The sequence below is a fragment of the Papio anubis genome, chromosome 5, assembly GCF_008728515.1.
Source record: "Papio anubis isolate 15944 chromosome 5, Panubis1.0, whole genome shotgun sequence".
Taxonomy (NCBI): domain Eukaryota; kingdom Metazoa; phylum Chordata; class Mammalia; order Primates; family Cercopithecidae; genus Papio; species Papio anubis.
The window spans coordinates 138,191-151,509 of NC_044980.1; the positions used below are offsets into that span (position 1 = coordinate 138,191).

Genomic DNA, 13,319 nt, shown 5'->3' on the forward strand with positions numbered 1-13,319 from the left:
TTCTCGCGCGGAAGGCGCCCGTCTAGATCCGCGACGCCTAGGACCCACAGGTCCCCGCATCCCGTGTCCGAGGCTGCGGGACGCGCAGGACAGTGGAGCGGTGGCCGCCGCTTGCTCCAAGCTGTCTGCGTCCAGGGGGCGGGGGCGGGGGCGCGGCCCGGGGAGGTGGGGAGGCGGAGCCAGGACGCGAGGGCGACCCCGACGGCGGGAGGGCGGAGCGGGGCGGACCCTGGCGACTGGATAAGAGCCCGAGGCCGAGGCCGAGACCGCCCAGCGCGGCGGAGCAAGAGGGGAGGCTTCGTGAACCGCGCTCGGCACCAGGACTCGCGTGCAAAGCCCAGGCCCGGGCGGCCAGGTGAGGCCAGGGTCGCTCCCGGCATCGGGGCGCGCCGCTCCCTCCACAGACCCCGAAGTGGGGCGCAGGGGCAGGGCACGGGGGCCGGGCACACTCTGGGGCCCCCGCGTCCCGCAGACCGCGCCGTCTCCAAAGTCGCCAACAGTCGCAGGTGCCGAGCGCCCCCTGATAGCGCCGCATGGGACCCTGAGGCCGTCCGAGGCGCGAGGAGGGTGCAGGGCTGCCCCCTGGCCCGCCCCAGGCTCAGGATCGCGTGGGCACCTGGTACCGTCACCGGCTTAGGGGACGCATGGGTATCTATGGCTGTGACTTGGGGGTCCTGGTTTCTTCTCGTGGAACTTAACCCTACTAGGGGTGCGGCGCACCCCAGATCCTATCGAAGTGGGTTTTCTACACCGCCGCTCCGTCTCGCGGGGGCTTTGATTTTGGGGTAGTGGCGGGCGCCGGCTGCGCGCTGGCTGGTGCTCTGGGCAGGGCGGGGAGGCAGGGCGAGGGCTCACCAGGCAGGGCCGCTTCTTGTTCTGGGCGCGGCGAGGAAGGGCGCTTTCTAATGGGCCACGTTTGGCTGTGTAGACCCAAAACTCGCCTCTGAGGCCCCGCGTTCAGGAGCGGGGTCAGATGGCCCCAGGGCGGCGGCGGCTTCCCGGCGGCGGCTTCCCGGAGACTCTCGAGCTCCGCACCTGGCGCCCTCTCCCAACGCGGCCTCCTGCTCGCGCCGCGGAACCCCTTCGGCGGGCGTTTTACCCATAGGACGGGTCGTGCGGGTTGGGGTTGTCACCGGGAGGTACAGAAGCCGCCCAGCAACGGTGCGTGGTGTAGCTCGTGATAGCTCGTGGGTGAGGTTTTGTGCAAACTTGAATGCAGGGAAAGTTGCCTGTTAGAGCCTCTACCTGTGACCTGCTTCAGTCATTGTGTGTGCGCGCCTGTGTGTGTGTGTGTGTGTTTGTGAGTCTGTGTATGTCTGTGTGTCTGTGTGCGCGCGCGCGCGACTGAAACACGCTGCTGTTGGATCCAAATGCCAGAAGTCGCCCTGGTTGGGGAGGTGTAGACGCTCCTGCTCTCCTGCGCTGCGTTGCAGGGGGTTTATGGGGTTTTGGACAGGATTTCCTGGGTTGCCCTGCTGGCCCAGGAGGTGGTTCCCGCGATGAAGCCCTGTCCATCCTCTGCCCAGCTCTCTCAGGTGGGGTGGTGCCACCTGCCCTAGGTGGATGTGGCTTGTACACTCTTTGAGGAAACGATTGTGATGGTTATGTCTAAACTCTCCTTTACAGTGGCTGATTTTGCTTATATAAATTTTGCTCTTTATTACTGAGTATAAACAATACACGGCCAGGCTTGGTGGCTCATGCCTGTCATCTCAGCACTTTGGGAGCCTGAGGCAGGAGGATCGCTTGAGACCAGGAGTTCAAAACCAGCCTTGGCAACAATAGTCAGACCCTGACTCTACAAAAAAAAAAAAAAAAATACACACAAAAATAACTTAGCCAGTGCTGTGGCGCACCTGTAGTCCCAGCTACTCAAGAGGCTGGAGTGCAAGGAGCACTTGAACCCAGGCATTTGAGGTTGCAGTGAGTTGTAATCACACAACTGTATTCCATCCTGGGCGACAGAGTGAGACCTCATCTTAAAAAAAAAAAGAAAGAAAAAGAAAAAAGAATACAGATGAACAGGCACAAAGACATTATTGAATGCTCTTTGAAGATTGCAAAATTGCTCTCTGTAAGTGTGGGGGAAGGTGGAGGTAATATCCATGCACTGTTATTAGAAAGCCACGCTAGAGCTCACATAGCATTCCACATTGATAAGAGTGAGGAGGGGTGCAGGGGAAGGAGGGGCAAACCAGAGTGTCTGTCTTGATGCCTCCATGGGCCAGTGCCCCAGCCCTGTGGTGAGGGCTGGCACTTCCCAGCTCCTGCGCCCCAGCTGTGCCATCTCAGGCCCTGGGAATGCACCCATCCCTTCCCAGAGGAATGCCCATGAATGCCTCGGGGCTCTGCCCTCCATACCAGGCGCGTCCCTAGCCCTGGCTGCTGAATTGTTGCATTCCTGTTGTGTGTTTATTTTTCATATTGGCTGAAGACCAAGAGGGAAGAAGCACAGAATTCCTCAATTCCCGGTGTGCCCATGAGTAAGAGCAAATGCTCTGTGGGACTCATGTCTTCCGTGGTGGCCCCGGCTAAGGAACCCAACGCCATGGGCCCAAAGGAGGTGGAGCTCATCCTTGTCAAGGAGCAGAACGGAGTGCAGCTCACCAGCTCCACCCTCACCAACCCACGGCAGAGCCCCGTGGAGGCCCAGGATCGGGAGACCTGGGGCAAGAAGATCGACTTTCTCCTGTCCGTCATTGGCTTTGCTGTGGACCTGGCCAACGTCTGGCGGTTCCCCTACCTGTGCTACAAAAACGGCGGGGGTAAGTCCCATGTCAGCCTTTCTGAGCACGATGGCCAGGCGGGGGTCATGGGGGCAGCCGGGGCTAGGCCTTTTAGGAAAGGCGTGCACCCGAACAAGATAAAGCTGTTCCCATGCATGAGGACAGAGCTCCCTGTGAGAGCTCACGGCCAGTGCAGATCTTCCCAGAGGACGTCACAAAACCACACAGCAGGGCTCAGAGCTGCCTGGTCCCATGCCTGCATTTCAGAGTTCAGGAAAGGGGGGCCAGCGAAGAAGCTGGGGGGTGGGAGTGGGGGATGGAGCAGCTTGGCTCTGCCTCCTGTTTCCAGAGGCTGTTTTCATTTTGGAAAGAAAGTTCTCAAAGGCCCAAAGAACAGCCTCTGACTGACTTTGGCAGCCTTTGCAAAGCATGTGGAGGTCCTAGAGCCTGGAATGGCAGAGGAGGCCCCTGGAAAGTGCCTGTGTCCCCTGCACCCTCCAGAACCCAGCCACAGAGCCAGAAAACAAAGTTTGAGGCAGAGCCACCAGGGACATCCAAGAACATTGGTGATGCCTTCCCAGGAGCCTCTTTTGGCCTCCCAGCCTCCCTGCCTGGCCTCCCTCATCGGCCTCTATGCTAGTCTGGGAAGGGAGGCCTGGGGAAGAATTTCGGGGGAAGCCTCACAGGATGCCTGTGAGGAGGTTGGCATTTTTATGCCTATCTTGAAGAGGGGAAGACAGAGGCCTCAGCAGGTACAGGAAGTTGCCCAAAGACAGAGCTGCGGGGCCCCATGCCTCCCCCTCCCCTTCCCCAGGAGAGAGAGTGGCAAAGCTCTCCCCCACTCCAGTCAGACCAGGGGAGCAGAGGGGATTTAGGAGGTTGAGACCAGGGGCCCTGGGCTTTGTGCCAGGGGCAGGGGAGGTGCAGGTTTCAGAGGAACTAGGCCCTACCCTGGAGGGGCTCCCAGCACCTGGGGCAGCAAAGACCCTCAGCTGCTGTCGATGGGGGCAGTCCCTGAAGCCCGGAAGCTGGGGACAGGACGGCAGGGCCCACTCAGCTCAGGTGCAGAGTTGGGGGGTCACAGATTCACAACTCAAGAGGCAAAGAGGATCAGGGCAAAGTGGGGGGATGCAGGCCAGGGAAGGGCACCCCGAACCACCACAGGGAAGGACAGTACCTAGAGCACCGCCGAGCATGGGCAGGGCCTCCCTGCGCTGTTCTTGGGTTTGACTTCACGGCTCAGGGTGTGCAATGACAAGGGGATCCAGGAGGGACGTGTTGGGCACTCACAGCCGTGGAGGGCGGGCTTCGGGACTCATCTACCCCAGCCTGGGACTTCCCGTTGGAGAGTGGGGTGAAGGGGTCAGGCCAAGACATGGGCGGTCGACTGGGGTAGCAGCCCAAGCTCCCATGAGGAGAGATGGGTCCTTCCACGGCCCCAAACTCGAGGTGCTGTTCTGCCCCATAGGTGCCTTCCTGGTCCCCTACCTGCTCTTCATGGTCATTGCTGGGATGCCACTTTTCTACATGGAGCTGGCCCTCGGCCAGTTCAACAGGGAAGGGGCCGCTGGCGTCTGGAAGATCTGCCCTGTACTGAAAGGTAATGTGCGGGTGCCTCCCTTCACCCTGGTGCAGCACAGACCATGTTGGTGATGCTGGAGCTTTCAAAGCAAGCCAGCTGCATCATGGGCATCCAGCCCTGCTTTGCTAAGACACAGGCACGGCACACGCCACTTGAACTTGGGTCCTACCTTAAAGATCTGTGATGACAAGGACTTGATAGTTAATTCCCTTGCTCTAGGTGAGGGTCTTGCAGTTCATTTGTGTTATTACTTTGTCAAGATGTTAAAATGTAATTAAGATAAAACACATGTCTATCTGTGGATCTGCCATCTATCCATCATCCATTCGTCCATCCATCAATCATCTGTTATCTATCTATCCATTATTTATCTATATCTATCTTTATTATTGATCTTTATATCAATCATTCACTCATCTATCTACCTATCTACCTAATCCATCCATCTATCATCATCTATCTGTATCCATTTCCTGTGGCTGCTGTAACAAATGACACAAACTGGGAGGCTTAAAAGGCATACGTTTATTGTCTCACAGCTCTGGAGGCTGGAAGTCCAAAATCAAGGTGTCAGCAGGGTTGATTTCTTCTGAGGCTGTGAGGAAGCATCTGTTCTAGCCTCTCTCCTTGGCTCAGAGACTGTCTTCTCCCTGTGCCTCTTCGTACTGCTTGTTTCTATGCATGTCTCTGTAACCAAATTCCCCCTTTTTATGAGGTCACAAGTCCTGTTGGATTAAGGACACCCTAATGACCTCACTTTAACTTGATCACCTTTGTAAAGACATTGTCTCTAAATAAAGTCACATTCTGAGGTTTAGGGGGTTAGAACTTCAACAGATGAACTTGGGGGAGGGACACAACCCACAACTCTGTTTATCTATTATCTATCAATCATCTATTCACCTGTCTATCATCTACCCATCCATCCATCTATTATCTGTTGATCCATCCACCTATCTGTCAATCCATTCATCCACCCATCCATTCATCCATCCATCCATCCATTATCTATTGATCCATCCATCTATCCACCTATCGATCCATCTATCCATTCATCCATCCATTCATTCATCCATTCATCTATCTATGGATCCATCCATCCATCCATCTTCTATCTATTGATCTATCCATTCATCCATCTGTTATCCATTGTTCCATCCATCCATCCATCCATTCATCTATGTATGGATCCATCCATCCATCCACCTATAGACCTATCCACCTATCTATTAGCTATTGATCCATCTAGCTGTCACTGAACCTTTCTGGCTGCTGGTGTCCTGCTCTGGCACCATGAAGTAGATGCACCGCGTGTTGAGTGCAGGTGGTCTGCCCAGCACCAGGCCCTCTCCTGGCATTTCTGACTCCATCCTCATGCAACCCTGGGAAGGGCACACACCATGTCTCTGTGTTGGAGATGCAGATGCTGAGGACCAGAGGGCTGGGGTCGTTCCCCCTGGTGTCGCCATCAGAGCAGAGTGGGATTTGATCCCAGATGTTTCTGACTCCCCAGTCCATGCACACAGGTCACGCTTGCCCAGTGGGCCAGAGCCACCTCTCAGGAGCTGGTGGTTCAGGGAGGATTCAGGCGTTTACTCAGAGGCACCACTCAGACAATTGGCATTAAGAAAATGACTACTAGAAGGTCAGCCTCTGGATACTCGTAGAAGTTCCGGAAAAGCTGTGTGTTTAGAAGACAACCGAGCCTAGCACAGCCCCAGGACGCTTTACCAGTGGGTCAGGGCTGGGCCTTCGGAGGCGAGCCGCTGACCTCCCTTAGGAGAGGGAGCTGCCGAGGTCAGGCTCCAGGAGGAGAAGTCACTCTCGCAGCCGTGGAAATGCTGAGACTGGACACAGGTGTGATGGTTCTTCCCAGACACGAGACTCTTTCATTCCTAATGGGCTACTTAGTGAATCTTACGACTTCAGTCATTTCTTCCTAGGCTCCATATTCACTGAACTGCACTGAAATGGAGCTACAAAAAGGGGCCTCCCTCCCCACCCCCACCCCACACACATCTTCAGAGTGAGAGACAGATACCTTGGGCACGCACCGGTGCCAGATGACCCCTTGGCGGGATCTGCAGGTCCAAGTCAAACCGAACAAGGATTGCTCAGAACATGCCTCCGTCCCCATCGTCAGGTCCCCAGTGGAGGAATGCAGCAGCTGAGGGAAGACCCAGGCGTGTCCTTACAGACAGACAGGTGTCAAATCGGGAGGTGCAGTGAACCCAGGCTAACAGTTCAAGACACACACACGTTACCTGTGTCCTTCCCAGCCCTGGCCAGTGGCATGGACATGTTTCGGGGAGGAGATGCTGCCTCTGAGCCTGCAGTTGTAAGCGATGCTGAGCTTGCAGCGTGGTCTGTGTTGGAGAGCATCTGAGTGCTCAGAGCCTTGGGATGCTGAGTCAGAGATGGTGCCGGCCCATTGGGGTGGGGAAACTGAGGAAAGATGACATCGTGCTCTGGCACAGGCTGCAGCGACGTCAAACTGTGCTTTGCTGGATTTTCAAGAGCCACCCTGGAGCCTGTCACAAGTGTCTTACGTGGCACAGCCCCATGCCCCACTCCCGCCAGTGGGCCTGGTGTTGGAGCAAGTTAAATCACCTCTTCACATGCAGGATTCAGGTGAGGAGGGCAGGACCTGTGGGTCCACAGATAAGAGCTTATTTCCTTCTGTCTGTCACACGGAAAGGATGTTCACCAACAAAGCTGCTGGTGTGGGTCTTCATGATGCAGTCCATAGAACGCCAAGAAGTGATTTCTGAGAATTTCAGAGCACCAACTTGACTCGGGCTAGTAGAGAGCCTCTGACTTCCGTCAGCGTGAGCGGTGGCACCTTGTTCTGAAGAAATGCAGCCGGCGGATGCGGGCATCTCATTGTGCTTCCCGCAATGCACAGCCGGGGGAAGCTGGGCAGTCGTCTCCTCCGTGTCACAGCCCCTGTGCCCACAATCCCGCATTCCACGCCGGCTTTGTTCTGAACACTAGTCCCAGAGGTGGGCTGCAAAGCGTGGCCACAGGAAGGAAGGCTTGTGGCCCCATGGGCAGATCTCGGGAAGAGCTTGTTCACACCCACCTAGTCCTGGTGAGGAAGGAAAATTGCAAATCACAGAAAGTGAAGTGTTCGACCCACAAAGGGATAGACGAATTGGTGCAAGAAAGCTGGACTTCTTTTTAGAGACGAGACACCTTGAGTTGTTGAATCTCAGTAACGCTGCAGGTCCCAGTGCCAGTATCCCGTTCGTTCTGCCTGCCCGTCAACTGCAGGATGCCAGTTTAGAGAAGATTGACAGTGCCCATGAAATTAGATGTGCACCATGCTTCCCATGCCCTGATACTGTTCCTTCTCTTTCCTTTGTCCTTTTTAAAAATCTAGTTAATAAAATGCATGCATTTTCATGTCTCATCGAATAGAAGTGCCACATGGTAAATTAAGACACCAGCTACAGTGCCCAAAACAATCATTATGGAGCTGAAAGGCCATCCAGCCCTGAGCAGGTGGCAATTCCATGGGAAAACGATGCCCAGCTCTCCAGGGAGCCTGGTTGTCCCTGGCCCTTCCCCTCCAGCAGACCTGCGAGCTGCTTCCTGCTCATAAGTCGAAAGCCAGAGGGTGGAGTTCATGGTGAGGCCCAGCTGCTCAGAGGCCGTGACTCACCTGCGCTTCCCATAGTCTCGCCAGGGCAGCTTGGGGTGGGCACCACAGCCAGAGGGGCCTCTGGGGCCTTCAGGCCCCGCGGTACACCCCAGGGTCCTGAGAGGCGGGTCTTTAAAACTCTCCCTCTCCTCCCTTCCCCTCGCTCTCTCTTTCCCTCTCCCTGTGTCTTTTCTGTCTCTCTCCCTCCTTCCTCTCTGTGTCTCTCCTGTCCTGTCTTCTTCTCTCTGTCTCTCTGGTACCTGCACACACAACAAGCACGTACTAAAGACACCCAGACTGACACAGAGAGGCGTCCTCTCCCGACTATTTTTTTTTTTTTTGGTGAGATAGAGTTTTGCTCTGTTGCCAGGCTAGAGTGCAGTGGCGTGATCTTGGCTCCCTGTAACCTCCATGTCCCGGGTTCAAGGGATTCTCCTGCCTCAGCCTCCCGAGTAGCTTGGGCTACAGGTGCGTACCACCACGCCCAGCTAATTTTTTGTACTTTTAGTAGAGACAGCGTTTTATCATGTTAGCCAGGATGGTCTCAATCACCTGACTTCGTGATCCGCCTGCCCTGGCCTCCCAAAGTGCTAGGATTACAGGCGTGAGCCACCGCGCCCGGCCCTCTCCCATCTTTCTTCCGAAGACCTGCTGATGCCTCTTGTGAGGTGTGGCGGGGCTGCTGCAGCAGAGGCTTCCTCCAGCGGGATCCATGCATGCGTTGACAACACCCTCTCCTGAAGCCAGCTCTCATGGCTGCCCTGGGGTGTACTGGTGTTCAGGGATGGTGCAGGGCGGCCGTGCTCTGGTGGGCGAAGCACCATTTGCAGGCAGGAGCCTCAGCACCATTTGCAGGCAGGAGCCTCAGCCGGCTTCTGTTTGTCAGGTTTCGGTTTCATTGCCAAGGGCAACCCCATTTTACAGACGCCCTGGAAACCCCACCATTCAATTGTATTGAATATAAAATGTTTTATAGTCAATCATATTTTAGTGTGATTTCTCAAACACAAAACAAACTACACACAAGGTTAATATAAAAAAAAGGTACAAAGCAAAAATAAATTTAAGGAAATAGACCTTAAGAGCTATGCTTGAAATTCACGCTTAGCGCTGAGCTTCCTGGGAGTCAGACAGGAGGGAAGGGCGGCTTCACGTTCTCATGAACGTTTTCCCTGGAAACGCGAGCAGGGACTTTGCCACCTCCTTGGAGAGACAGCCTCCCGTGCCACTAAATGGTGTTTAAGAAATATGTCAGGTGAAGCTTCATCTAGAGCCCACAGTGATGTCGTGAGCAGAGGCCACTAGAAGGTTCTGTAGCGAACAGGGTAGTGGGTTTCGTGTGTCTGGGCCTTCGGTGAGCTTGAGGAGCTCATGGTGAAGTTGGCTAGTTGGTGAGGGGCTACACGTCAGTGACCCAGGTCAGGGGCTCTGCCTTCCCAAAGGGCAGGGCTTGGAGCAACCAAATGACTGGCCAGTACTGGCACTGGCCACCACCTTTCAAGGGAGCCGTTTCCCCACCCAGGTGCCCAGGGAAGCATCCAGGAGGAGTCCTCTTGGTAAGGGGGACTCTGGTGTGGGGGCTGCACTGTCCCATGGATCAGAGCAGACCCATTTGCTCTAGGAGCCGTGTCAGCCAGCATGGCCAATGGTGATGTCATGCACTGTGGCCATGGTGACGTCATGATCCCATGGCAGCCCTGCCGATCTGTGGTGCAGGGCAGGAAACAACAGCGGTGGCTCTGGAAGGACCCAGGGCACAGTCAGCCCTTCCTTCAGACTCTGGATTGGGATCCACTCTGGTGTTGTTTGATCAAAGACTTCCCAGGGTTTCAAGCTAAGGACTTGGTACAGAAAATTTTAACCTTGAAAAATTTTCAAATTGGGCACCCGCTGTCAGTCACCACCATGGAAAACCCTCCACAGTGCTCTCTGGAAACAGTGTGGCTTCCCAAAGCGTGGCTCCCAACGTGGCTGCCTGGGTGAGTTCACTGTAGATCACAACCCAGCCTCTCTCTTAAGGGACTCCGTGACAGATGGTAATATAGAATTATTTAATATGGACCGGAGCCATGTGGGAGAAGGCCTTCCAAAGGCAATCCGTGGCCGACTGTAATACAGAATTATTTAATGTGGACCAGATCCACGTGGGAGAAGGCCTTCCAACAGCAACAGCTTGACTTTCATCGTCACCACCACTGAGCATGCTTTCCAAGAAGGATTACCTGCATTCCTGGTCCTGGATCTGTTTAAAACAAAGTTTTGAGCCTTCTCTTTGCTTTCAGGATAGGAAGAGAACTTTACTGAGGTGCCCTGAGCATGAGAACAGCTTCTCCTAAGGATTGAGACCATAAAAAGCAACCCAGGCCACTCCCTGCAAAAGTCACCTTGAAGGTATGCTCCTACCCTGGCCATGAGCATGCAAGACAGGGCATGGTGCCTACTGGATTTTAACAAAGTAAATCAAAGTTATACCTAAACTAATCATGTCAGCAAACTGAGAAGAAATGTGGAAATGAGAAAAATTCTTCCTAGAGCTTAGTAAAGTGAACCCCAGTAGCGAGAACGTGACGGTGCCCATCCAGCAGTGAACAAGGAGGAAGCCGTCTGACCACCAGGCCCATCTGCCCACCAGTCAGGCTGATACTGCTCCAAAGACTGCTGACCACTGAGTTCTGTTCCAGTTTGCCAGGAGCCCCCATAAAGAATGGATCCCAAATTCCAGGTCTGTGATCCTGGAAAGGACACTCTAAAAGACCCTGAATGGCATTAGATGGCTATGGATGGCCCTGACTGGTCCTTGATGGTCTTGCATGGCCCTGGGAGGCCTTGGAAGGTCAAACATGGCTCTGAGTAGTCCTTGATAGTCATGCAAGACTCTGGGTGGCCCAAGAAAGCCCTGGATGATCTTACTTGCCCTGGGTGGTCTTATGTGGCCCTGGGTGTTTCTAGGAAACCCTGGATGGTCATGCCTGGGTAGTGTGACCTTGGATGGCTCCACATGGCTGTAAATAAGCCCAGATGACTCTTCTGAGTAGTCTTGTGGGAGAGACATGAGCAGCTATAGATGGCTACCGATGGCCATAGATGGCTATGGATGGCTCTGGATGGCCATGGATGGCTGTGGATGGCCATAGGTGGCCATAGATAGTTGTGGATAAATGCAGATGGCTGTGGATGTCTATGGATGTCTGTAGATGGCTGTGGATGGTTGTGAATGGCAGTGGATTGTTGTGGATGGCTAGGGGTGGATGTGGGTGGTTTTGGATGGCCATGGATGACTGTGGATGACTACGAATGGATGTGGATGGTTGTGGTTGGCTGTGGATGGTTGTGGATGGTTGTGGATGGATGGATGGTTGTGGATGGCTGTGGATGGATGTGGATGGCCATGGATGGCCATGAATGGTTGTGGATGGCTATGGATGACTGTGGATAGTTGTGGATATCTGTAGATGGCTGTGGATGGTTGTGAATGGCAGTGGATTATCGTGGATGGCCAGGGGTGGATGTGGGTGGTTGTGGACGGCCATGGATGACTGTGGATGGCTATGGATGGATGGATGGTTGTGGATGGCTGTGGATGGCTGTGGATGGATGTGGATGGTCATGGATGGCCATGAATGGTTGTGGATGGCTATAGATGACTGTGGATAGTTGTGGATGAATGGAGATGGCTGTGGATGGCCATGGATGGCTGTGGATGGCCGTGGATGGCCGTGGATGGCCCTTTGTGACTCAAAGTGGCCTTGGATTAGCCTGGCTGATTATGTGTGGTCCTGGGTGCCCTCCATAGTCCTGAATGAGCCTGGTGGCTGTGGGTGGCTGTGGATGTCTGTCAAGGACCCCAGGTGTCCCTTAGTGACTATTGGCAGTCTTGATGGTTCTGGGAGACACTGGGTGTTCCTGGGTAACCCTAGACAATCTTTGATGGCCCTATTTGCATGGGTTCCCTAGGTAGCCCTGGGTGCTTCTGGGTGGTTGTGGATGATTCTGATGGTTTCACATGGACCTGACAGCCCTGGTTAACCATGGGTTGGGTTGCCCTGGATCACCCAGAGTAGCCCCTAGATGGCCTCAATGATCCTGGATGACCCTGATGGATCCTGAGTGGTTGTGGTGGGGATGGATGACCATGTGTGGCTGGGGGTGACCTTGGTGTCCCTGGGGGTCTCTGGGTGCATCAGGGTGGCCCTGGATACTCGCCATAGCTCTGGGTGACCTTGCTGGCCCTGGATGTCCCTCAGAGACACCCTCAAAGTCCTCAGGATCTGTGCTCAGGGTAATGTCTCCTGTGAGGGGAGGCGGAAGGGACGCGTTGCTGATGGTGGCTCTGTGCTCCGCCCACGTGGGCTCCACGGCCACCCCCTTCCCGCTAGGTGTGGGCTTCACGGTCATCCTCATCTCGCTGTATGTCGGCTTCTTCTACAACGTTATCATCGCCTGGGCACTGCACTACCTCTTCTCCTCCTTCACCACGGAGCTCCCCTGGATTCACTGCAACAACTCCTGGAACAGCCCCAACTGCTCGGATGCCCACTCTGGCGACTCCGGTGGCAACGGCTCAGGCCTCAACGACACTTTTGGGACCACACCTGCTGCCGAGTACTTCGAGTAAGTGGGAGTCAGGTCCTCGGGAATGGGAGAGATGGTGCAGCTGGGTCCCCATGGTCGCTCCTTGGTTGGCCACCAGCCCTTGCTGACTCCCAGGGTGCGGGGAGTGGGAACCTGTTCCTGCACTCCATCCCTTTAGTGCTGTGGAGGGGCACATTTCTGAATCATTGTGATGGTCTCCAGGGACTCAGCAAAGCTCCTACAGGGCAAGCCCTCAGCAGGGATGGGGCACTGAGCAGCTCCGCTGGCTGTGATCCTGCTCCCAGCAGCGGCTCGGGGTGGGAGGGGGCTGGTGGGGAACACAGCAGCCCTGTGCGGAAGGTTGGCAAGCTCCGGTCTCTGGGAGCTGCAGCGGCGTCTCTGGAGTGAGTCAGCCCGGTGTCTGGGTTCCCTTCCTCCCTGCCCTTCTTCTGTGCATAGCCTGGGGCCAAACTGCCTCACTTGGGCCCTTGCCCTCTCCAGAAGAGATACCTTTCTGGGCTTCACTGCTCAAGAAGTCTATGGCTTCAGTAGGCAGCCCCTGTCTCCAGGGTGCTCCAGCCGTCCACTTTTCGTGAGACTTTGTTTTATTGTTTATATGCACGGCTTTATTTCTGTCTCTGGGCCTCCTTCCACCTCCCACGCTGGTGAGTCCCATGTCCAGCAGCCTCCTGGGCCTCTGCCTCCTTCTCTCTTTGCGCCAGCCAGGCCTGACCTGCACAGTCCTCCCCAGCCAGGCCCACCCCTCACCGTCCACCCCTGCCAGCCCCAACCCACA

General features: G+C 55.2%; 1 protein-coding gene across 1 annotated transcript in view; it reads left to right on the forward strand.

Moving 5' to 3' along the window:
• Window positions 1-272: 272 nt before the first annotated feature.
• The window catches only part of SLC6A3 (solute carrier family 6 member 3), a 50,201-nt gene continuing 37,154 nt past the window's right edge, over window positions 273-13,319 (forward strand). Inside the window, exons 1-4 of the mRNA XM_003899462.4 lie at window positions 273-355; window positions 2,435-2,765; window positions 4,195-4,326; window positions 12,328-12,562. Of these exons, the coding sequence (XP_003899511.1) occupies window positions 2,480-2,765; window positions 4,195-4,326; window positions 12,328-12,562 (653 nt within the window). The 5' untranslated portion in view covers window positions 273-355; window positions 2,435-2,479. The remainder of the gene's footprint in view (window positions 356-2,434; window positions 2,766-4,194; window positions 4,327-12,327; window positions 12,563-13,319) is intronic.